The sequence below is a fragment of the Heterodontus francisci genome, chromosome 25 (assembly GCF_036365525.1).
Source record: "Heterodontus francisci isolate sHetFra1 chromosome 25, sHetFra1.hap1, whole genome shotgun sequence".
NCBI lineage: Eukaryota > Metazoa > Chordata > Chondrichthyes > Heterodontiformes > Heterodontidae > Heterodontus > Heterodontus francisci.
The window spans coordinates 28,549,838-28,575,287 of NC_090395.1; the positions used below are offsets into that span (position 1 = coordinate 28,549,838).

The 25,450-nt window shown below is 42.9% G+C and overlaps 2 protein-coding genes across 6 annotated transcripts in view; one reads left to right on the forward strand and one right to left on the reverse strand.

Annotated features, from left to right (window-relative positions):
* rpl10a (ribosomal protein L10a) overlaps positions 1 to 25,450 on the forward strand; it is a 401,386-nt gene that overhangs the window by 248,240 nt on the left and 127,696 nt on the right. The window contains exon 1 of one of the 2 annotated variants that reach the window (XM_068057028.1): positions 23,231 to 23,235. The exons of the other annotated variant lie outside the window; for it this stretch is intronic. Within the exon in view, the coding sequence (XP_067913129.1) occupies positions 23,233 to 23,235 (3 nt within the window). The 5' untranslated portion in view covers positions 23,231 to 23,232. Of the gene's footprint in view, positions 1 to 23,230; positions 23,236 to 25,450 lie in introns of those variants that run through there. 2 annotated transcript variants of the gene reach the window in all.
* Positions 1 to 25,450, reverse strand: part of LOC137383800 (F-actin-monooxygenase mical1-like) — a 146,531-nt gene that overhangs the window by 70,981 nt on the left and 50,100 nt on the right. For 2 of the 4 annotated variants that reach the window (XM_068057017.1, XM_068057018.1), the window contains exons 19-24: positions 18,729 to 18,814; positions 17,258 to 17,309; positions 15,841 to 15,963; positions 14,185 to 14,292; positions 12,134 to 12,222; positions 7,562 to 8,816 (exon numbers count right to left, since the gene is read on the reverse strand). In XM_068057017.1, coding sequence (XP_067913118.1) covers positions 7,562 to 8,816; positions 12,134 to 12,222; positions 14,185 to 14,292; positions 15,841 to 15,963; positions 17,258 to 17,309; positions 18,729 to 18,814 — 1,713 coding nt within the window. The remainder of the gene's footprint in view (positions 1 to 7,561; positions 8,817 to 12,133; positions 12,223 to 14,184; positions 14,293 to 15,840; positions 15,964 to 17,257; positions 17,310 to 18,728; positions 18,815 to 25,450) is intronic. The other 2 variants (XM_068057019.1, XM_068057020.1) reach the window with 2 other exon arrangements.

Below are 25,450 nucleotides of genomic sequence, written 5' to 3' on the forward strand. Positions count from 1 at the left end.
ATGAAACCGGATGGACCACCCGGCATCGACCTAAGCACCGGTAACGACAACGGCAAACCCAGCCCTGTCGACCCTGCAAAGTCCTCCTTACTAACATCTGGGGGCTTGTGCCAAAGTTGGGAGAGCTGTCCCACAGACTAGTCAAGCAACAGCCTGACATAGTCATACTCACGGAATCATACTTTACAGACAATGTCCCAGACACTGCCATCGCCATCCCCGAGTATGTCCTGTCCCACCCGTAGGACAGACCCAGCAGAGGTGGCAGCAGAGTGGTATACAGTCGGGGGTGAGTTGCCCTGGGAGTCCTCAACATTGACTCCGGACCCCATGAAGTCTCATGGCATCAGGTCAAACATGGACAAGGAAACCTCCTGCTAATTACCACCTACCACCCTCCCTCAGTTGATGAGTCAGTACTCCTCCATGTTGAACACCACTTGGAGGAAGCACTGAGGGTGGCAAGGGCACAGAATGTACTCTGGGTGGAGGACTTCAATATCCATCTTCAAGAGTGGCTCGGTAGCACCACTACTGACCAAGCTGGCCGAGTCCTAAAGGACATAGCTGCTAGACTGGGTATGTGGCAGGTGGTGAGGGAACCAACAAGAAGGAAAAACATACTTGACCTCATCCTCACCAACCTGCCTGCCACAGATGCATCTGTTCATGACAGTATAGGTAGGAGTGACCATCACACAGTCCTTGTGGAGACAAACTCCCGCCTTCACATTGAGGATATTCTCCATCGTGTTGTGTGGCACTACCAGCGTGCTAAATGGGATAGATTTCGAACAGATCTAGCAATGCAAAATTGGGCATCCATGAGGCTCTGTGGGCCATCAGCAGCATCAGAATTGTACTCAACCACAATTTGTAACCTCATGGCCCGGCATATCCCCCATTCTACCATTACCATCAAGCCAGGAGGCCAACCGTAGTTCTATGAAGAGTGCAGGAGGGCATGCCAGGAGCTGCACCAGGCATACCTCAAAATGAGGTGTCAACCTGGTGAAACTACAGCACAGACTACCTGCGTGCCAAACTGCATAAGAAGCATGCGATAGACAGAGCTAAGCGATCCAATAACCAATGGAGCAGATCTAAGCTCTGCAGTCCTGCCATATCCAGCCGTGAATGGTGGTGGACAATTAAACAACTAACTGGAGGAGGTGGTTCCACAAATATCCCCATCCTCAATGATGGGGGAGCCCAGCACATCAGTGCGAAAGATAAGGCTGAAGCATTTGCAACAATCTTCAGACAGAAGTGCCGAGTTGATGATCCATCTCAGCCTCCTCCTGAAGTCCCCAGCATCACAGATGTCAGACTTCAGCCAATTCGATTCACTCCGCGTGAGATCAAGAAATGACTGAAGGCACTGGATACTGCAAAGGCTATGGGCCCTGAAAATATTCCGGCAATAGTACTGAAGACCTTTGCTCCAGAACTTGCCACATCCCGAGCCAAGCTGTTCCAGTACAGCTACAACACTGGCATCTACCCGGCAATGTGGAAAATTCCCCAGGTATGTCCTGTACACAAAAAGCAGGACAAGTCCAACCCGGCCTATTACCACCCCATCAGCCTACTCTCAATCATCAGTAAAGTGATAGAAGGTGTCATCAACAGTGCCATCAAGTGGCACTTGCTTAGCAATAACCTGCTCAGTGACATGAAGTTTGAGTCCCGCCAGGGCCACTCAGCACTGACCTCATTACAGCCTTTGTTCAAACATGGACAAAAGAGCTGAACTCAAGAGGTGAGGTGAGAGTGACTGCCCTCGACATCAAGGCAGCATTTGACTGAGTATGGCGTCAAGGAACCCTAGCAAAACTGGTCAATGGGAATCAGAGGGAAAACTCTCCGCTGGTTGGAGTCATACCTAGCGCAAAGTAAGATGGTTGTGGTTGTTGCAGGTCAATCATCTGAGCTCCAGGACATCACTGCAGGAGTTCCTCAGGGTAGTGTCCTGGGCCCAACCATCTTCAGCTGCTTCATCATTGACCTTCCTTCAATCATAAGGTCAGAAGTGGGGATGTTCGCTGATGATTGCACAATGTTCAGCACCATTCACGACTCCTCAGACACTGAAGCAGTCCGTGTAAAAATGCAGCAAGACCTGGACAATATCCAGGCATGGGCTGATAAGTGGCAAGTAACATTCGTGCCACACAAGTGCCAGGCAATAACAATCTCCAACGAGAGAGAATCTAACCATCTCCTCTTGACATTCAATGGCATTACCATCGCTGAATCCCCCACTATCAACATCCTAGGGGCTACATTTGACCAGAAACTGAACTGGAGTAGCCATATAAATACCATGGCTACAAGAGCAGGTCAGAGGCTAGGAATCCTGCGGCGAGTAACTCACTTCCTGACTCCCCAAAGCCTGTCCACCATCTACAAGGCACAAGTCAGGAGTGTGATGGAATACTCTCCACTTGCCTGGATGGGTGCAACTCCAACAACACTCAAGAAGCTCGACACCATCCAGGACAAAGCAGCCCGCTTGATTGGCATTCCATCCACAAACATTCACTCCCACCACCACCGACGCACAGTGGCAGCAGTGTGTACCATCTACAAGATGCATTGCCGCAATGCACCAAGGCTCCTTGGACTGCACCTTCCAAATCCACGACCTCTACCACCTAGAAGGGCAAGGACAGCAGATGCATGGAAACACCACCATCTGCAAGTTCCCCTCCAAGTCACACACCATCCTGACTTGGACCTATATTGCTGTTCCTTCACTGTCACTGGGTCAAAATCCTGGAACTCCTTAACAGCACTGTGGGTGTACCTACTTCCCATGGACTGCAGCGGTTCAAGAAGGCAGCTCACCACCTTCTCAAGGGCAATTAGGGATGGGCAATAAATACTGGCCTAGCCAGCGAATCCTACATCCCATGAATGAATTTAAAAAAAAATTCCAAGTCAGGATGCTTTGTGACTTGGAGGGGAACTTGCAGGCAGGTGGTGTTCCCATGCATCTGCTGCCCTTGTCCTTCTAGGTGGAGGTCGCAGGTTTGGAAGGTGCTGTCGAAGGAGCCTTGGTGAGTTGCTGCAGTGCATCTTGTATATGGTACACGCTGCTGCCAGAGAGCCCCAGTCCTCTCTGCAACCAATCATAGAGAGTCAAGTCCCCTCTGCAGTCAATCACACAGAGCCCCAGTCCTCTCTGCAACCAATCACAGAGAGCTAAGTCCTCTCTGCAGCCAATCACAGACAGCCACTCCCCACTGCAGCCAATCACAAAGAGCCCCACTCCCCACTGCAACCAATCACAAAGAGCCCCAGTTCTCTCTACACTAGTGCACTAGTGGTGGGGGGAATGAATATTTAAGGTGGGGGATAGGGTCCCAATGAAGCAGGCTGCTTTGTCCTGGATGGTGTCGAGCTTCTTGAGTGTTGTTGGAGCCACATTCAGCCAGGCAAGTGGAGGGTGTTCTATCACACTCCTGACTTATGCCTTGAAAATGGAGGACAGTCTTTGAGAAGTTTGGAGGTGAGTTACTCGCCTCAGAATTCCCAGTCTCTGAGTTGCTCTTGTAGCCAAAGCATTTATGTGGCTGGTCCAGTTAAGTTTCTTGTCAATGGTGACCCCTAGGATGTTGCATGCTCAATATCACAAAAAAGTAGCTCAGAGTTTCAAATATTAACATTTTAAAACTTCAAAAACAAGAATGTAGAGCACTTGGTCTGCTAGCTGTGTGTTGGTGTTTGTGTCTCAGTCACTAACTATTTTCAGGCCTTCTGATTGGGAGTTGGCTGTGATTGGGTGTAGAGAGAACTGGGGGTCTTTATGATTGGCTGTAGTGGGGAGTGGGGCTCTTTGTGATTGGCTGCAGAGGGGACTTGGCTCTCTGTGATTGGCTGCAGAAAGAACTGGGCTGTGTGATTGACTGCAGATGGGACTGGGGCCCTCTGTGATTGGCTGCAGAGGGGACTGGGGCTCTCTGTGATTGGCTGCAGAGGACTGTGGCTCTGTGTGATTGGCTGCAGAGGGAACTGGGGCTTTCTGTAATTGACTGCAGATGGGACTGGGGCTCTCTGTAATTGGCTGCAGAGGTGACTGGGGATGTCTGTGATTGGCTGCAGTGGGAACTGGGCCTCTCTGTGATTGGGTGCAGAGGGGATGAGGACACTCCTGGTTTGTGCTTTGTAGATGGTATAATGCAATGGTTAAAGAAGGTGGCTCACCACCACCTTAAGGACATTCAGAGACAAGCAGTAAATGCTGGTGCAGCAGTAGGTCCATCCACAGTGCTGTTAGGGAGGGAGTCCCTGATTTTGACCAGATGATGATGATGATGATGATAATGATGATGAAGGAACAGCAATATATTCCCAAATCAGGATGGTGTGTGACTTGTACGGGAACTGGCTGGTGGTGGTGTTCCCATACACCTGCTGCTCTTGTCCTTCTCAGAGACAGTTTGTGGGTTTGGAAGGTGCTGTTGAAGGAACCTTAGTTAGTTGCTGCAGTGCATCATGTAGATGGTAGACATCTACTGATGCTACTGTGCGCCAGTGATGGAGGTAGTGGATGAGGTGGCGATCATGCGGGCTGCTTTGTCCAGGATGGTGTTGAGCTTCTTGAGTGTTGTTGGAGCTGCACTCATCCAGGCAAGTGGGGAATATTCCATCACACTCCTGTAGATGGTGGAAAGGCTTTGCGGAATCAAGAGGTGAATCACTCTCTGCAAAATACCCAATCTCTGATCTGCTCTTGTCACCTCAGTGTTTATGTGGCTGATTCAGTTAAGTTTCTCATCAACGGTGACCGCCCCAGGATGTCTATGTTAGGGGATTCAATGAAGGTGAACTCTGGACCCGGGTCAGTTTTGATGCCCCGGAATCCAACGGCCAGTAAAGCATGCACCATCAAAGTTCACACATGAACTTGGGTGCAGTACTAGAGAGTGCACAGTGCCTGTGTAAATGTATTCCAACACAGTGACTATCCTTTAGAGAAAGCGTCAGAGAAAATAGGTGAAGAAAAACTGTTCAAATTTATCTCATCCAAGCTAATTGGGCTAGATCTTATGAATTAGCATTTCTCATGCAGCACTTTATACAACGGGAGTACTGGAAATCATTATGCAAGGAAATTACAGGCTTCAACCAGTGTGCAGTTCTTTAGTTTCCAGCTCTATGGTAGAGATTTCTGTGTTCTATCTCTGTGGGCACCAGCGCTGTGCAAGCTAAGCTCAATTGGTTTCAGCTCTCTGGGTGCTAGATCTCTGTACAGCTCTCAGGGTAGTGCTCTCTGAGTGTTAACTCTGTGGGTAATGTGTGAACTGAAGGTATTAGGGAAAAGATGTATGAGTGCACATCTGAGTAACACATATCACCTGGGCAAAGATATTAATCTGGTATCAGTGCACATTCTAGTGAAAGTCAAGAATGTTAAGAATAGTTAATTGATAGCTTTCTTTTGGAGATTTTTGTGTCCTTGCCTACACTGAACAATGAAGAGATGCATTTGACAACCTGGCCACTAGCCTAAACATCAGGACCATGCTGAGATAAGCAAAGATGCCCAGACAGCCTCACAACTTTTTAGTAAGATAGCCCAAAAGTGCAGGAATGGTTTGTTTTGATGCCATGCTTGGCATGATCTTGGAATACTCGTCTGTGCATGCAAATAAATATGATGCATGTGTGGAATGCATGAGGAAGATATGCTGAATAATTCAGAAATGCTCAGTCACACTGCCAACATGAAATAGTTAATGTGACTCAGGAAAGTGAGAACATATCACTGCTGATTTAAACTATCTAATCGTGCTCAGGAAATTCAAGTAGAGAAAGATATAAAATTGGAAATACTAAATTCAAGGTGAAATTAAAATTATCCACAATATGGATAAAAGTAAGAGACAACTCGAGGATCTTTTATGTCCAGGTGATCACTTTTTTAAATCCAGTTTACTATTAAATTTACGCTACTCATAATATTTTTGACATATGAAACAAATGGGTAGAAATCTGCGTGATTGAATAGATCGAGATAGATACATGATGCTGATGAGATAACGTTTAGTGTTAGCATTAAATATTTAAAGGCTACAAAGTGGGGAGAGGGGAACTAGAAGGAAACAGTTAATCGGATTGTCTTCATGTGTGCTAATATTATACTGCTATTTAATTTTCTTTATACTGTAGTGATAGTAATTTTTAGTTTTTCTTTGTTATGTGAGGAAGTACATGTCAATTTACATGTCAAAAAGTGACCGCTGAACTGTTGAATTAAGACTGACCTTAACACAATGGTCAGTTTAGACAATGCATGAAACCTAATTAAAGGATATTCCAATACATATTTTTCAGAGGGCTTTAATTTGTTCATAACAAGTTCTGCAGAAGGAAACATCATCCTTTTCAGAAGCAGGAGATTGATATGGAATAGTACAGATTAATAATTAGACGTTTCACTTGGGAGGCATTATTTAAAAATGGTTCAAAGTCACAGTTACAGAACAGATAGAAAAACTTCCTTTATTCAATCAATAGCAGGGAGTCCTTGAAGTTTGAATTGCAGATAAGCACCTACCTGCAGATAATAAATTTAGAAAGTATGGTAATGTAAGAAGTTAGGGAGTTACGGATCTATGGTTGCAAGGACAGGACAATCAAATCAGTGATGAATGATAACTATGTAATGTAACCATGAAACATGCAATTTATCACATAGAAGGGGAGAACAAAGTATAAAAAATGTGTGTTGGAACAGATACTTTGGAATTGGATTAAGGTCTGATCAACCAAGTACACCAAGCTTGGTACTGTAATGTCCTTATGTTCAGTATATGTTTAATTATTGTATGTTTAATAAATATGACATTTAATGTTGCAAAAACGGAGGAGTAAATTATAAGTAAGAATAGTACTCTCTCAGTACCAGTTATACAGCTCTATGAGGTGCAGCTCTCTAGGATGCAGCTGAGTGCCAGCTCTCTGCACCCACAGCTGAATCACATGCATTTCCTCTGTGGACTATTTTGTAGCTAGCTGCACATCCACAGCAGAGATCCATTTTAGTAAGACACACCCCGGAGTTCCTACAAATTGCATAACCAGAAATCTGAATGATAAACATGATTACACAAAGAGGTTGCTTCTTGATCTTCACCCAACATATGAAAAGCCTGCATAATTTAAAATGGACATGTGAGTAGCACTGTTTCTTTGCATTTATTCTTACCTCTATCTCAAAACAAGGAAAGTCTCATTTTGAGATGACTGTAGGCACAGCAGAACTGGCCCTTGAAATGCATATTAAACAGAAATTTAATCCTAGAGTTGGTTGGCACTGGGGAAGCATTGCTCTGCTTGCTATGTGGACTAACATCATAAGTACAACCATGAAGATTTCCTCTGGTGAGTAGTTCTTATGAAGTCATGAACCTGTTCAACAAGAGCACGTTCTTCATCAAACCACTTATATTGCCACTGCACAGAGCCCCCAGAGCAGTCCATCTCCTCTATTGTCTGCTGTGACTCCTTATTCCAAATGAAAAAAAAAACTACAGGCCATGAGAATCCTTACCTTCCTTCTGGGGAGCAGAAGATACCTGAATTGCTGGTATCTCTACTTTTGGCACATCTGGAGTAGAGTTTGCACATTCTTTATTTTTCTTCTCTCTTTTTGATATACGAGAAAATCGTTTGGTGAAAGAAAAAAGCTTCAATTTGGATTTATTTGATGTTTCAGAAGCCAAGTCTTTCTCAGTTGGCTTTTCACTATATTCTAATTCCCCCATGGCTTTATCCTTTGGGATTTCTAATTTGTTCTTGGTATTCGAGGGCTGACCTGCATTCAGACTAGATTTGTCCTTTAAATCAGGACAGGGTGTGTCCCAGTAAACCTGACTTTTCCTTTCTTGCTCTTTGAGGTTTCTGTTGCTTCCTGTTCTAAGCACTGGTGAGGAGTTACCCTGTATCTCCCATTCCTTCTCTGAATCTCCAAATTCTGCACCAGTACAGGTTGCTGCTGTTGCTGGAAGGAGCCTTGAACCCGCAGATGGTATTTTGTCATCATACTGAATATTGGGTTGTGTGTTGTCCTCCTGACTTTCTGAGTCAGAGTCTGAGGTTACGCTTAGTCTGGCTAGTTTGCGTCTTGAGGTCGCTGAAAGACACAGTTTCTTCATTGAGATGTTGCAATTATCTTTCTCCTTATCTACGACTAATTTAAAGTCAAAATTTGCTGAAGAAAATTCCTTTGAAAGACTGCTAGACACTGATTCTCTTTCAGTATCCTCTATGCTCTCTTTAATCCTCTCATTTTTAATTCCCGGACAAGGCACGTAACCCAGATGTTCATTTGCGGAAGCTCCTTTGCAGTCGGTAGAATCCATTGCCCTGTTGGCATCTTCCAGGTGCAAGAATTTGGCAGAATGTGAAGATAAAGATTCAGTGGTGTGGGGCTCAGAGATCTCAAGGGTTGGTATGAAAGTCTTATCAATAGTTGAACTCTGCTTTGTCTGAGAGATACTAAGTGTCTCAGAATTAAACTTGGTGTTGTTGCCCGATGGCATGACATCATCATCAAGCACTGGCAATTTAATAGAGGAAGATGAGATGTTGTTCGTAGCACTGAGATATGAGGGAGATTGATTAGTTGTTGGAGCAGGAGGGTCTTCACTACAATGGTTACATGCTCCATTGACTGGTTCAGTAATATTTTTATAATCCACGGAATTCCTTTCAGATCCTGCAGTAAAGTTGGAGTCAGTGCTAGATCCAGATGTTATGGACATCCCATTGCTGGACCACTCTACCATTGTCTGAGAAACAAAAGCCTGTGAATTTTCAGTAGAATGGAAAGATGACAAAAAAAGTAAGGTTAGAAATGAGACTGTTTTCAGAGCTGGTGAAGCTGCTTTCATTCACTACAGCCTGGGGCCTATCATAGAGTCAGACTGACAATGCAGAAGCTGTATAAGTAATGGGTTTAAACAGTGCTTGGAGACAGTTTGATGAAAAACCTATTGCAATACAATAGTCACCATTGTCCTGCAGTGAAGTGATAAAGGTGGTCTGGGCCAGTAATTAATTCCAACATAGGAAACATATGAAAAGTGTGAATGATGACCAAGAAAGTGATTCATAATCAGATGAATTCTCAAAATGAATTTCCACAAACACCTTCCACCCAGTTTTAAAAATGTGTCGAGAGAACTTAATGCCTCTCACTCCAAACAGTGACTACATTTCATGGAATCCTTTCTATTCCAGATATTCAAATTGGGAAAATTCAGTTCTTTAAATTGGGAAGCTCTGGTGGAGGGCCAAGGTCCATTGTTCAGGACCCTACTAAGGATAGAACTGAGGATTAGGCATTGCCAAGATTGAGTGTTAAAAGTCTGAGACTGCAGGAGGAAGAAACGATTGGCAGAAGTAAGGACTAGCATGGTTCAGATGACTGGAAGTGATTGCATTAGAAGAGGAAGCTTGAGCGAGAAGTAGCAGTTTGTGGAATGCAAACTTCCAATTTGGAGGAACAAGAGAAGTAAAATAAAAAGAAACAAGAAGGGTTGCAAGAGAGAGAGAAGACAGAAGTCAGAGTGAAAGAGGAATCGCCGATCAAATAGCAAACTTGTTCTTGCATCTTGCTCAGGTGTGTAAGAAGCATTACACGTTACTGAATTACACAGCAATCATCAGCCAAAATTCAGCAAGAAACAAGAACCTGAAGGACAGAGGAAGGCTGAGATACACTGGCTTAAGGACAGCAAGTCATGGTAAATAGTTGCTTTTCAGACCGGAGAATGGTAGACAGTGGTGTTCCCCAAGGGTCAGTGCTAGGATCACTGCTTTTTCGACATACATAAATGATTTGGATATTGGAATACAGAGTAAAATTTCAAAATCTGCCGATGGTATCAAACTTGGAGGTGTGGCAAACAGTGAGGATGATACTGATTGACTGCAAGAGGAACTAGAATGGGCAGACAAGTGGCAAATGGAATTTAATACAGAGAAGTCTGAGGTGATGCATTTTGGCAGAAGGGATAGAGAGAGGCAATATGGATTAAATAGCACAGTTCTAAAGAATGTACATGGTCAGAGGGACAAGAAATTCATGTGCATAGATCTTTGAAGGTGGCAGGACATATTGAGTAATTTACCAGAATGGTTCCAGGGATGAGGGATTTTAACTACAAGGTTAAGTTGGTGAAGCTGGTGTTCTCCTGGAGCAAAGGAGATTGAACAGATTTGATAGAGCTCTACAGGATTATGACAGGTTTAGATAAAGTAGACACAGAAAAGTTGTTCCCATTAGCTGATGGTACAAGGACTAGGGGACACAGATATAAGGTTTTGGGCAAGGGATGTAGTGGGGATATGAGGAATGTTATTAAGATGCTTCTATATTTTTTGTTATGTATTTTTTTGAGGACTCATATTTAAATTATGGAGATGGATTCATTGGAAGGTTGAAGATTTCATAGAAGCTGGACTTTGCTTTGTTGTTGACAGTTCATTGAAAGGACACTGAGATGTTGTTTGAAAATAACCTTTGCTGGAAATCATGCGCTTTAAGCTCAACAAATATCAGAAACCTTAGTGACCTGGGGAAGATGTTTACAGAGAAGTCACATGTCAAGGTTTATGGAGGTGAAGAAGTTGACTTTCTGTTTGGGCTTTGGATATTGTTTTCAGTTCCGTTGGGGTGTAAACTATTTTGAAGACAGTTGGTGTTTTGCCTGCCAAGGGAAAAGAAACCAGCCAGCTCACCTCTTTCTCTACCTCTTTCAAGAAATCCTGCCAAGTTCCAGTGTGGCAGAGTTAAAATCCTTGGTGCTGCATCTCTCCTGAGAAGCTGGAAAGATCTGCCAGATTAATTCTCAACTCTGCCTGAAAAGAATTGCTTTAGAAAAGATTCCAGTGACGCGGCTCCGTATACCCGGACACCAGACCAAAAGGGACAACTGACTTCCTTCCATATCTTCTCTTTTTTTCTTCAAGTATAGCATTTATTTGGCCAAAGTATTTTTTTTTCTTTTTTTGTAACAGACCTCTGTAGAGAGAATTTCTATGTATTTTTCAGTGTGTGTTTGAGCGTGTGTGGGGGCAATTTTAAAAGGGAACTTTCATATTTGAATCTGTGTGTTAATGCTTTGCTTTGTAATAAGCTGATAATTTTGTTGTTTATTAAAGAAACCTCGTTGGCGTATTTTATTTGAGATAAAGAGTAGAATATATGATTGACTGTATCGGTAACTGGGTAAACATTTAAATATAAGTTGTGACCTGTGGAGAAGTGGAACTAGAAAAGACAGTGCACTCCTCTCACCTCGGTTGCAAAAGGACAAACTTTTTAATGCAGCGAGTGGTAATGATCTGGAACTCACTGCCTATGAGGGTGGTGGAAGCGGAGACGATGAATGATTTCAAAAGGAAATTGGACGGGCACTTGAGGAAAATAAACTTGCAGGGCTACAGGAATAGAGCAGGGCAATGGGACTGATTGAATTGCTGTACAGAGAGTCAGCATGATCTCAATGGGCTGAATGGTCTCCTTCTGTGCCGTAATGACTATGACATCCTATAATCCTGAATCATCTATAAATTATAGGAGATCTATAAGTCTGTCTACAACAAAAAGCAGGCAAAGTTAAGGGAATTAGAAGGGTTTAAGTATGCAAAAGGTAATTTGAGCTTAACGAAATGCTATTTAATTATATTTTATTTATAATTATATTATTTGTGCATTCAAGAGCACTTTAACAAGGTGCACAATAGTGAGTAAACACAGCAGCTTCTTTCCAAAATAAGCAGAGCACACATAACACGTTTTAGGCAGAAACTTTGAAATTGGTGTTAATGCAAATAGCTAATGGTATTGTTGTTAGCCGACATAAGCAACTGCCAGTTTAAATGTGGATGTTTGAAATGGTGGGCACTGTAATGCTTTCGCAACCATTAGTATTCAGTAAATCAGTGACACCATCATTTCATGTCACTGTCCACTTTTCCATTCACAAATCTCATACTTTGCTGTGTAAGGTACTTTACTAGACCCCATTTAATATTCTCAGCATTTATTGTCAGCACACTGAATTGCAAAGCACTGTGACACAAGGATAGCAAGAGCTGAATGATAATGTGGTACCTGATCCATATCTCGTGAAGAGCTCCTGCCAGATGATGTAAGATGCCTCATGACAGGCACTCTGCTATGTTCAGTACATTCATAAGGACCTTATCACAAAGGTAGATGAATAAGTTAAGGGCAAACTTATTTTATACCTTCATATTGTTTTAAACTACGTTACAGAATACTGGCCAGCCACAGTGCAATGGTTGGAACTGTAGCGACAGTGTGGTAGGATGTGGCTTTGCATCTGCAATTCCTCATGTTACTGATCTCATGTACTAGGAGAGTGATGTGTGGAGGCCAGGTGCTTCTCTGTAGGGTACAAAAGTCACACTGGACTACTCTTGTACAAATTTTAACAGCTGCGTTCAGTGTTGAGGCTGGCAGAAAACTCATTAACTGCCCATTCCGTGAGTGGAAAGTGGTTTGTGTGCTGGTACATCCAAGAAAAGAGAAGAGGAGAAAATATCTTTAAAAAAGGAACTCTAGTCTTCAACCAAGAACAAAATGACTGATGTATTGGATTCTATGAAAAGATCACAGGGCAGTATTCTAAGTAAAGGGTTCAAGATTAAAATTGGATCAGCTTACATCCATTAACTGAAATTCAGAATTGGATTGCAGGCATGCACTGACATCAAGGTACAGGTACATAAGAACAGGGGAAAGCCATTCAGCCTCTCAAGCATCTTTCATCATTCAATGAATTCATGACTGATCTGTATCTTAACCGCACCTACCTGTCGTAACCCTCGATACCTTTGCCTAGCAAATGTCTGTCGATCTCAGTTTTGATATTTTCAACAGTGTCAGCAGCTTTTTGGGGGAGAGTTACAGATTTTCACTATCCTTTGTGTGAAGAAATTTTCAGTATCTTTGGTTTGCCATGTCACATTTCACCCACTTTATCTCCAAAACTGATCAACATAATTTTTGTAAGCAAAACAAAGGCTTAGAAAATATGTGCTATGGTGTACTGGGGAAGCCTAGAACCTTCCAGTTGTTCAAGTACACATCCAACATTACTGATTCAGAAGGCAAAGGATAACTCAAGCCATTGCAAGGGACAGAGTTCCAGGCAATGGTGCTGTTTAAGAGAGAGTTTGATAGGGAGAAGCTGTGTTTGGAGCTTGACTGTAGGCTCACACAGAATGCAGAGGTGTAACCCCTCCCTTCCTAGCTTTAAAAAATGTTCAATCAATGCAGAAGAGTATTCGATAATGTTCTCCGACATCAAAAGTTCAACTGAGTTCTGGTAAGAGTTTGACCACGTTGTTCATCAAAACCTCCATTACAAAATACCAGTAAAAGGTGTGCCCTCAAAAGTGATTTTAAAAAATCCTACTAAGGCCCCCACAGAATTAGATTACCCTGAGAATGCTGCATGTTTTGTGGATAAACTCAACTGATCTGTCATCTGAAATGTATCACTGAATTGTTCATTCATTGGTCTGAAGTTTACGTGTGTGGCCTGCTGTCTTGTGTTTTATTGCCTCAGACAATAAGCTCCATTGAGCTCCATGCTAAGTGATGTTTTGCTGTGAAGTTGTTGTTACCCACCTGTCAGAACAATAGGAAAAACTCAACCTGAATTATGATCGCTTTCTGAGATTCTTACCCATCGTGGCTCAGCTGTTCCAGATGCTCCTCAAACTTTCAAGCGAGCTTTGTAGAAACTTCTAAAAGGTAAATAGGGCCCCAAAAATCTGCCTTTACCCCTTCTTATATCTCATCATAGGGAAGATTTAGTGATTAAGGTTTTCAATTCATCTTCATAAACAAAGCAAACCTCAGATCCCAACCCCCATCCCTGACTTGCTTCCAACCTGCCCTGTGCCTAATTTTGGACTAAGCAAAAGATAGTCACCCCAACTATGAGGACTGCTGTGTTATAGACTCTATTGCATATTGCTAGATCTCAGGCTACTATAGATTATTACACTTTGGCCATCAGGCCAAGTACCCTAACCTAGATTTGAAGTCAATTATCAACTGAGCCATCAGATCCCTCAAGTGCTAGTGTGATACAAATGTGATCCATTTCTTTCTAGTGTTATTATACTAACCTTTTTCTGTGAGTTCAATTTCTTCATTGTATTGGTCAGAACTGTCCTCCTCTTGCTCTTCATCTCCCTTTGCATCGTGAAGGCCTTCATCTATGTCCTGTTCTTCATCTGTGACATTAAGGAAGACACAAAGGGTTACTGCTGAAGATGCTGGTACACAGTACACTGAAGCACAGTCATTTTAAGTGCTGTACATTCCAAAAAATCAGGCAAAGCCTCTCCCAATAGACCAGGAGAAGCTTTCTCAATCGATCAGGAGAGGGCTCTTCCTATAGATCAGTGTCTAAAGGCTCCCATTTTGGACCCAATCTGACTTTATAATTCTCCTTTTAGTTAATATTTACAAAGTTCACAAGGGCTGGCCATTCAGTCCATCTAGCTCATCCATTCACAGAAACTTACGATCCATCCATCTATGCATCTAACTATCTCTTCAGTGACTCAAGGCTTTGGCCCTCCAGTGTGTTTTTTTACCTCATTTCCATTTGGTTTAAGATATTTTCTACATGCTCAAATCAAAGATTCCCCACCGAGGTGGTGATGTCCCCACATGAATTTTCTTGATGCTCTATCCATGATACACGAAAGAATGAAAGTGCTCCCAAAGCAGTATGGTGACAATGAGATGGTTATATATAAAACATATAAACAGAAAATGTTGTAAATACTCAGCAGGTCAGGCAGCATCTGTGGAGAGAGAAATAGAGTTAATGTTTCAGGTCAGTGACCTTTCATCAGTTCTCTCTCCACAGATGCTGCCCGACCTGCTGAATATTTCCAACATTTTCTGTTTTTGTTTCAAATTTCCAGCATTCGCAGTATTTTGCTTTTGGTTATATAAAAAGCTGATAGTCACATTGATTGAAGTGGTTGACTTCATTAACAATCTACATTCATGCAGTGATGTAAGATTCATCCCTGTGATGCAGTTAGACACTGGATGGATCACAGGCTTCAATGGATGAATGAGCTACATGGGCAGAATTTAGGAGTTCTCAAGATATAAGCATTGCTAGCAAGCTTGGCATTTAATACCCATCTCCAGTTGCCCCGAATTGCCTTTTTTAACCACTAGTCCATGTGGTGAAGATGTTCTCCCAAAGTAGGAAATTTTAGAATTTTGACCCAGCAACAATGAAGGGACAGTGATACATTTCCAAGTCAGGATGACGTGTTGGTGATGGTGGTGTTCCCAAGCACCTACTGCCCTCCTAGATAACCTTAGAACCCTAGAAATTTGGATGGTGGAGGCTGCAGGTTTTGGAGATGCTGTTGAATAACCTCTCTACTCTGTATTTATTCTTGTGATCTTTCTGAACATATCCAGCCTCTCCTTTTTCACACATCCTACAAACCACAGCCTATTAATGTAGATATATTGACACCAAAATATCTACCACCTTTTTCTCTTATTTCCCTATGGATTAGTGCACTTTGTTGTTTTCCTAATTGTAGCTATAGTGCATTTTTCCTGGAAAATAAGGGAATTCCTATTGATTAACCATCGAGGATCAGATCTCGCAGTGGGTCACTAAAAGGGCAGGAACACAAATGCTAAGACTGCTTTTAAACCATGCCTGCCTCCCTCCCCCACCTGCTCAATCTATCAGTGTGTTGTGAATGGGATTTGTTGCCTTATGATTTTGCTGGACTAACATTTTCCCGCCAGTTTTGTTTCTTCATCATACTGATTACTGTCTCTCTCTGGTTGATTTTTACCATCCATCTGGTCTTCCTCATAGTCGATATCTTTATCTTTGCCCATTGTTGGGATGCAATCTGTGAACATGAGGAGTCCACGCAGTGTTAGTTTTCAGTGCACCGTGGCCTCGTACATTGAAACACAGTCAATTTATTTAAACAACAGCAGCATGCATTTATATAGCACCTTTAATGTAATAAAATGTCCTAAGGTGATTCACAAGAACATAATCCAACAAAATTTAACAATGAGCTACATAAGGAAATATTGGGGCAGATCACCAAAAGCTTGGTCAAAGAGATATATGTTTTAAAGTGCATCTTAAAGGAGGAGATCGAGGAAGAGATGGGGGAGAGGTTTAGGAAAGAAATTCCAGAGCTTACAGCCTAATTTACTGAAGGCACGGGCACCAGTGATGGAGCGATTGAATTCAGGGATGCCGAAGAGGCCAGAAGTGGAGAAGCGCAGAGATCTTGGATTGTTGTAGGGCTGAAGGAGGTTACGGAGATCGGGAGGAGTGAGGTCATAGTCATCAAGACATAGTCATTTACAGCACAGAATGTATGAATATTAAAACAAGGATGAGAATTTTAAAATTGAGGCATTGTCGGAGCCAATAGGTCAGTGAGCACAGGGGAAGATGGATAAACTGTAATCAATATAATATTGTAGTAGAAAAGTGGTTCCTGACAAAAGTAGTTATTTGGCTCAGGTATTTAACACTGCAAGTCTGCTTAAATATCCTGACAGTCATACTCTGAAAAGTTTTACATTCATGCTTTTTTCCTCTAATTTTTCACCTCTCCTCTCCTAAAGTCCCCTACAACGAGGTACAGGAGGTCTGGGCAGCATTTGTTGAACCTTTCTTTCCTGAAGGTGTCGGCTCTCCTTGGGCAATGCTTCCCTCCATTACCTCACCCAAGTGATCATTCTTCATGTGTTAGCTCAGAACATCTGTGTCAGCGGGTAAATCAACCATAGGAGGCATCACAGCCATGCTTGATCCTGACCTCACCCAACATTAACACATAGGCACTTTCCAGTGGAAATCACTGGATAGTGATCAGGACCCAGAGGCCCTGGTCCTGATTATCTTCTGCCTAGCCCAGAGCCAAGAGGCCAACCACAGTACCTGCCTCAGCTGAGGTCAGCACACAACAGGATTACAACTTGGGACCTTCTGGCCTATATGGCTTTGTGTGCAATGCATTCACCTAGTGAACCATCAAGTAGACACCACGATAGAGCATGTACATTATCTAACAGATGATTGCAGTGAGGTCTTAGAGTGTCATAAATAGGCCACTACTTAACAAAGTAAATCTCATTATAATACTACACAGCAGTGATTAAAGATGAGCGATTAGTTACCTCCAATCATTTCCACAGCACTATCCAATTGTATTTCTCCATCCAAAGATTCCTGTCAAAGAAAAAAAACTGGATAAGAAAAGTCAGGGACAAGAAAAACCTATTTGATTCACCAAAGCCCATCCATTCAGTACCCTAACTCTCCCATTGAAACCCATTCGTTCAGTACCCTAACTCCCCAATTGAAGCCCCTTTGTCCAGTACATCAATACTCCAATTGAAGCCCACCCCTTCCAGAATACTCATTCTTCCATTGAAGCTGATTCTTTTGGTACCCTAACTGCCACTGACACCCATCCTTCTCAGTCTCCTTTCTACCATCAAACTCCATTTTGCAAATACTTAATGTTTTTATCTCCAATTCCAGGCCTAGTAGATTACTTAGAATGATAAATGTCTGGACTAAAGAACTGCTCACTGCAGTACTTGGCACATAATCTAAGCTGGCACTTCATTGCCAGAGGTTTATCAGAATGAAAATTTAAATTGAGGTCCCATCTCCTTGGTCGGGTAGATGTTAATGATTCCATTGCATGTTTGGAAAAAGAGCAAGGAGTTCTCTAGAGTCCTGGCTAACATCTATTCCTGAATCATCAAAGTGAGAAACAGTTTACTTGGCAATCTGTCTAATTGTTGTTTGTGGCATTTTGTTGTGTGCAGATTGGCTGTTGAATTTGCCTACATAACAACAGTGTCTACGCTTCAAAAGTAATACCTGTGAATCAGGTTGAAACAGTTCTCAGATTTGATACGGACTGATACAAATACAAGTTTGCTTTTTCTACATAATATATTTGTTTTAATTTTACATTAGACTCATCTAAAATTAAGTCTCCAACTTGCCTTAGTTTGAAGTAAAAGGAGTAAGGAACACTCCTCATCACAATCTACCGTGATGTGTTGTAGTCACTGATAGAACATCTACTCTCCCCAGGCCATCTACTGCTAGCCACTCTCACTACCTCATGACTACTTGAGCCACACACAGGCTTATAGTAGGGTTCTCACTCTGAAATGTCACGTATTATCTTTTTGTTTGAGATGTCCTGTTGTAACTGTTAGAGAAACTGGAGAAGTGCTGTTTCAGCAATGCCAGAATAACCCTGCAAAATGTTGACCAAAATGACCTAGATGTCCTCTCTACTGATATTGACTGACCTGCTGTGCATTTCTAGCATTCTTGTTTGTGCTTCAGATTTCCAGCATTTACAGTTCTTTACTTTTGATTTGAGCAGACAGTGTCTGGATCCCTGTATAGTCAGGTTTCTTCATCTGGTGTAGAGTATTAGTGCTTATGAATGATTTGATAACAATCTAAAGTTTTTAAGTTTAATTTTCATAAAAACAATGCTAAAAACTTGACATTAGGAAAGCAGCCAGACAGAGGATAATTTACAATTTAAAACCGAATCTACCAGATCTGTGGATTGTAATGGTTCATTCAGCGTAATATCTGAAATTACTTCACTACCTGTTTTGGGACTGGAGCTGTTTTTTCCCATTTACTCTGATTGGAGCTGAACAAACCGTTGTAGTGAAGTGTGCAGTAGAAATTTCCTAAGAGAAAAGAGTAAATGATTAACCCCTTTTTTCATAAATTAGTTTCTCTGCTCCACCATTCTATCAGAGAAGTCAGCCTCCATAAACTCACCCTTGGATGATTTGGGGATTTGATGCGTTCTGTAGTGGGAAACTGAGCGGTATAAACCAGGTAGAGCCAGGTCTAATTCCACGTTTGTGCTGAGTTGATCACAGCAGCTGGCCTATTAGAACTGACCACAGTACACTGGACATGAAAGATGAAACATCAATACCTGTTCTTGATTGCTACACAGTGATCCCTGCTGCAGCGGCCACAAGTATGGGTATTCTATGAAGGTCGGATCAGGCTGGGCTGTGATTATCCCCCCCTTGCCAGGTCAAATAGTCTGAAAACACTCAGGGCTGTATTTTGTTCCCAGCCCGACGTCGGATCCTGTGGCAGGAGGGACCAGAGAATCACAGCAGCAGCAGCTGCCACGGAACCCGATTCTGGGATTGCCGGGCCTGATCTTCCCAGCGGCAGGGAAGCTCTGCAATGGGACACTGCTTTCCATATGTTAATTAGATCTATGTGTTAATTTAAATGTAACCCATAGCGATCTTACCTTCCGTTCCCAATCTTCAGCATGACGTGTGGCACTGACACACCTTCACTTTCCTGTCCAGGGAAAGCTGGCGCCACCGAGGTGGGGAAGAGGTCAACTCTGCATGATTTTGTGGATATGGGGGGGGGGGGGGGGGGGTGGTGGTGGGAGACAGGGTCAACTCGGCATTTTGTTGAACTGTCTGCAGGGCTGGCAGCCTATCGCATCAGGTGATGCCGTGAACGGCATTGCCAATGCCGCCCCTGCCACGTGCTTGGGGGAGGCAGCTGCCGTGAATATGCTAAGTGCCACCAGCTGCAGAATCGTGGCGACGCAGGTCCCGCGCAGGCTGGCTGCCATTTTCTGTATCCGCAGTCGGAACAAAATCCAGCCCGAAATGTCTGGATTGCATATAAACTGAGGCCACACGGATGAGTACTGAAGAGTTGTTGGTTTTAGTTGAGCTGCACCCCAACAACACAATGGACAGGGACTTGGAAAGGGATTATTTATTGCTAATGAATCACAGAATCGTTGCAGTGCAGAAGGAGGCCATTCAGCCCATTGTGTCCGCACTGGCTCTCCAAAAGAGCAATTCATTGAGTTCCATTCCCCCGCCTTCTCCCCATAATCCTGCACATTCTTTCTTTTCATATAACTGTCCAATTCCCTTTTGAATGCTTTAGTTGAACCTACCTCCCCCCACGTTCTCGGGCAGTGCATTAACCACTCGCTGCGTGAAAAAGTTTTTCCTCATGTCACTTTTGCTTCTCTTTTGCTTCACGAGTGGGAACGGTTTCTCTCCGTCTACTCTGTCCAGACCCCTCATGATTTTGAATACCTCTATCAAATCACCTCTCAGTCTTTTCCTCTCCAAGGAAAACAGTCCTAACTTCTCCAATCTATCTTCATAACTGAAATTCCTCATCCCTGGAACCTTTTCTGTATCCTTTCCAATGCCCTCACGTCTTTCCTGTAGTGCGGTGCCCAGAACTGGACGCAATACTCCAGCTGAGGCCGAACTAGTGTCTTATACAAGTTCAACATAACTTCCTTGCTCTTGTATCTCTATGCCCCTATTAAGCAATAAGTTATGAAGGAGCAACGTTTGTGATTAACTCAGAGACAACCTAAGGTTTTAAACAGCTTCATTTTCCCAAAAGCATTGAAAATCATAGAATCATACAGCACAGAGGAGGGAGGCTATTTGGCTCCATACTGTGCTGGCTTTTTGAAAGAGTTATCCAATTAGTGCCACACTCCCCCTAGCCCTGCAAAAAAGTGCAAGGCAGTGAAAGACTAGAGGGAGAGGAGGCTGCTCCAAGGCTTTTTCCCTCAACTGGGGCCCACGACCACGTTCAATAAGGCAGCCCCAGGAAGTGGCACTGATGGGGGAAGAATTTTCCAGACACCTGGTTGAATGCATGCAGCTGGTGGGAAAGGAATTGCCAGCTATGGTCCCAGTGATTGCAGCAGGGGAGGGTAATCACAGTCAGGGCAATGAGGTTCTGGTAGGCCTCTGTTATATTATTATATTATCCAAAATGGCTTAGGAACTACAATGTTCAAGCGTGATATATCCACAATGCCACATCACTCACTACTGCACGACAGTTTGTGTACCAAACACACATTGTATCATTCTGCCACATGTGTGGAGATGTGAGAAAATATATTTGATGCAAGCATCACCATCTGTGTCAAAATTGTGATAATATCAGAAGTTCCGGAAACCACAAGACATAAATGGTGGCAGCAAGGTGTTTGTGAGTAAACCTCAAGCCCTAATGAGCGATGTAAATGCTGAATTTGATTGGAAAAACAATCCAAATTAAGGTCAGAGAAAAAAAACAGGGTAAATCATATGAAAAATCGAGATGACCGCCATCACATTACTGAACACGCAGATCCAGCTCATGAAGAATTGGGAGGCCAACAACATTATGGAGACATTCGAAAAGTTTGAGCAAAAGTGCAAATTGACATTAAGTAGTTCTCTGAAAGGCACTAGTGAAGAGGAAAAGGTCAGCTGCATTCTTTTCTGGACTGGAGAGACAGGATAAGATCTTTTCAATAGCTGGGAAATGAGTCAGGACGACAGTAAAAACCCAGACAAGATTTGAGAAATTCAGCACACATCTTAGGCCAAAGTCAAACCATCAGATCCACCGTTATGAATTTCAGAGCCTGAGACAGGAACCAGTTGAGCCTGTTGACAATTTCTTAATGAGATTGAGAAACGTAGCCAGCAAGTGTAAATACAAGGACATGGATGAAAGACTTGTAGATTTGGGACTCTGCACAAAAAGCTTGAATTGGAAAGGACAAGCTTACAACATTGCAGACACTGCCAGAGCACATGAAGCCACGAGTAGAGAGATGACGATGCTGATTACCCAAACAGCTAGCCTTCAGTTAAGTCAAGGGAAAGGAAGCAGAGTTGATGCAGTGAAACAGAAACACCAGAGACAGATGTGAAAGAGATGTGGACCACTGCATAAGTTCACAGACAGAAAGAAATGTCCCACATATGGATCAAACTGCAGAGCTTGTGAAAGCCCAATCACTGGGAGAAGATGCACAGGCCAAAGAAAATAGATGGTAAAGGAATTACCAGAGGCAGAGCAACAGGGCAAATGAAAATGAAAAGAAACCAAAACATCCATACCATGGAAGGTGACGGGGAGTATGAGGACACAACAGACACAGAATCATAGACCTACATGAAATGTTTGAATGCGGACGTTCTCAAAAAAAAGAAATTCACACGACTATATGGATCAGGAAAAAAGAGAGAGGTAAGGTCACAACCATAAAGCTGAAGCTGAAGCTTGATACCAGAGCACAGAGTAACATCATCCTGCTCAGACTATACTAGAAGATCTTTCCTGAAAGTTTGAAAGAGAATGGTTACCCAGAGAAAGATGATCTGAAACCAAGCAAATTCATGCAAGCATATGGTGGAACTGAGATTTGTCAGCTGGGAATAACCCAAATCAAGAGTGACGCAGAAAGGAAAAGATGTTAACTGTTAGTTCTACATCACTGAAGCAGATGGTCCCGCTATCTTGGGGTTGAGCAGTTGTAAAGAGCTGCAGCTCATCTTGGTGAACCATAAGATGAAGGAGGCATCAATGAAGGTTGAATGTAGGACACCCATTGAAAAGCACCCTCCAATCAGAAGCAAGGAAGATCTGGTACAAATGTACCTAGAGTGTTTTGATGAGACGGTTGGATGCTTTGAAGATTTTGAGTATCACATCGCTATTGACCCAGCGACGAAACCAGTGATTCATCCCCCAAGTAAAGTACCAATAGAACTAAAAGGAAAGCTTGAGAGAGAGCTCCAAGAGATGGAAGAAAAGAAAGTGATTGCCAGAGTCACAGAATCTACAGATTGGGTAAATTCCAATGTAGTGAGAGAAGCCAAATGGACGGCTATAAATTTGTCTGGATCCCAAAGATCTTAATCAAACAATACAGAGGAATCACTATCCCACTCTAACACTGGAAGAGATCACACCAACACTGGCAGTTTGATGCCAGGAACGGCTACTGGAACATGAAGCTTGATGAGGAATCTTCCCTGTTAACATAATTTAACACAATCTTTGGACGGTACAAATTCCTGCGGCTACCTTTTGGTCTTAAAGTGGGCCAGGATGTGTTCCAGCAGAGAATAGATGAGACAAACAGGGGATGCAAAGGAGCTGTCGGCATAGCAGATGATATCCAGATCTATGGTGTAGATGAGAATGACAATAACTACCACTTACATGAAGACATGGAAAGAACCAGAAAAACTGGGATCAAGCTAAATGCAGACAAATGCATTGTAAAGGTGACAGAATGCCAGTTCTTTGGAATGGTGTACACACCTGATGGAGTCATGCTGAGTCCTGAAAAAGTCACAGCTGTCATTGAGATGGAAGCTCCGAGAGATAATAAAGAGCTGAGAAGTTTTCTTAACTTGATCCAGTACATAAGCTCTTTCATACCTCACATATCAGAGCACACAGCAAACCCGCAAGCGTTGATGAAAGATGTTGAGTACCAGTGGTCAGAGTCACATGACAAGAGTTTCAGTAAACTCAAAGAAGTAATATGCAAAGAAACAAGCCTGTCATAGTAGAACAGAGCGAAACCTACCACTCTGCAAGTAGATGCTTCTACAAAAGGACTGTGAGCGGCCCTGGTACAAGAAGGAAAGCCGATAGCATTCGCATCCAAATCCCTAACATCAGCTGAGGTCAGATATGCCAACACAGAAAGAGAGCTTTGGGCACTGGTTTTTGGATGCGAGAAATTCCATACACATCTCTATGGGAGAAAATTCATAGCGGAGAGTGATCATTGTCCACTAGAGCAGATCTACAAGAAAAATCTGTGTAGAGCACCAGCAAGACTACAAAGGTTACTCTTGAGGCTTCAAAGTTAGAATTTCACTCTGAAATACAAGTCAGGAGAGAAACAGTGCTCGCAGACACTCTACCTCACCTGTCGCCACATGAGAAACAAGAGATAAAAGATCTAGGTGTAAAGATACTTCACCTAGTGAACGTGACGCCACCGAAATTAAGTCAAATCAGAGAGGAGACCAGTAAAGACGAAGAGTTACAGATGCTCTCTCAGCAAGTGATTCAGGGATGACCGGATAAGATGCAACAAACGCAACCAGCAATACAGTGGTATTGGTCAATCAGAGATGGCATCTCACTAGAAGATGGTGTTGTGCTGACTTGATCCAGAATCATTATACCTAAAACAATGCAGACAGAACTTCTACAGAGGATACATGAGGGATACATGGGAATGAAGGAGTGTAAGCTTAGAGCCATATCAGCTGTGTACAAGGATAGGCATCTATAAAGATATTGAAAAAATGGTATCTACAATGCAGTGTTGAACTCAGTTGGCTAGATGGCTAGCGTGTGGCTTAGAACAATGGCAACAGTGTGTGTTGGATTCCTGTTCCGGTCTGAAGAAGGCAATAGGAAACCACCTCATATTCCCTCTTCGCTAGTCATGCTCATCCCTCCTTTGTGGAGATAAGAGCAGAGGCCCTGCCCTTGGGCAGAACACTGCCACGGCAAATGCAGTGTATGCCAAAAGTATAGAAATACACAGCTGAAAGAAAAGATGATGGTTAGTGAGGCATCATCCAATCCATGGCATACTGTGGAGCTGACTTATTCATGCACAACCAAGAGAGTATCTTATAGTAGCAAACTATTAGTCAAAGTTCCCATTCATCAGAAAGATAAAAGATTTGAGAGCTACAACAATCACCACTGCGTTATGAGTCCTGTTTGCTGAGTAAGGCATTCCAGAAAGAGTGATAATGGAATCCAATTCACCTCAAGAGATTTTAAGGAGTTTGCTGAACAGCATGGGTTCAACATCATAACCTCATTATCCAAGGTGTCACGGATTTGTAGAAAGACACATCCAGATATCAAGAAATTCCTCATAAAGTGAAGAGAGACAAAGGAAGACCTAAACCTTGCTTTATTGTCACTCCAAGCTACACCTCTCTGGGCTGACATGAAATCGCCTGCAAAGCTACTGAATGGCAGAAAATACAAGACAACTCTACCAAGCAAGATATATCCGCAAAATGGCCATGAGGAAGTAAGACAACAAATCACTGATACACAGGTAGGAGGAAGTCAGCACTACAACAAATATGCCAAATCATTGCCTGAGTTGTTGAGAGGACAGGTTGTGCATGTATAGGATCCAATCCAGAAAGCCTGGAATCCAGCAGAAGTTGTTGGTGAAGCTTAGACTCCAAGATTCTACACCATCAAGACTGAAACCGGTTAGCAGATGAGAAGGAACAGAGTCCATACTTGGCCTACACCAGAACTGGCAGAACAGAGAAGGTCATCAACATCACCAACAAGCGACGAAACATCAGCAACATCAAACACAACTTCTACAACAACTGGAGCAACACACACAAACCCGCCAGTAGAGTGCGCCAACTCATCGCAGACAGTGATGACAACAAGCAAATCCACAAGATAGAGGTACAACATCTTACCAGCGGAATGATATCTTGAAT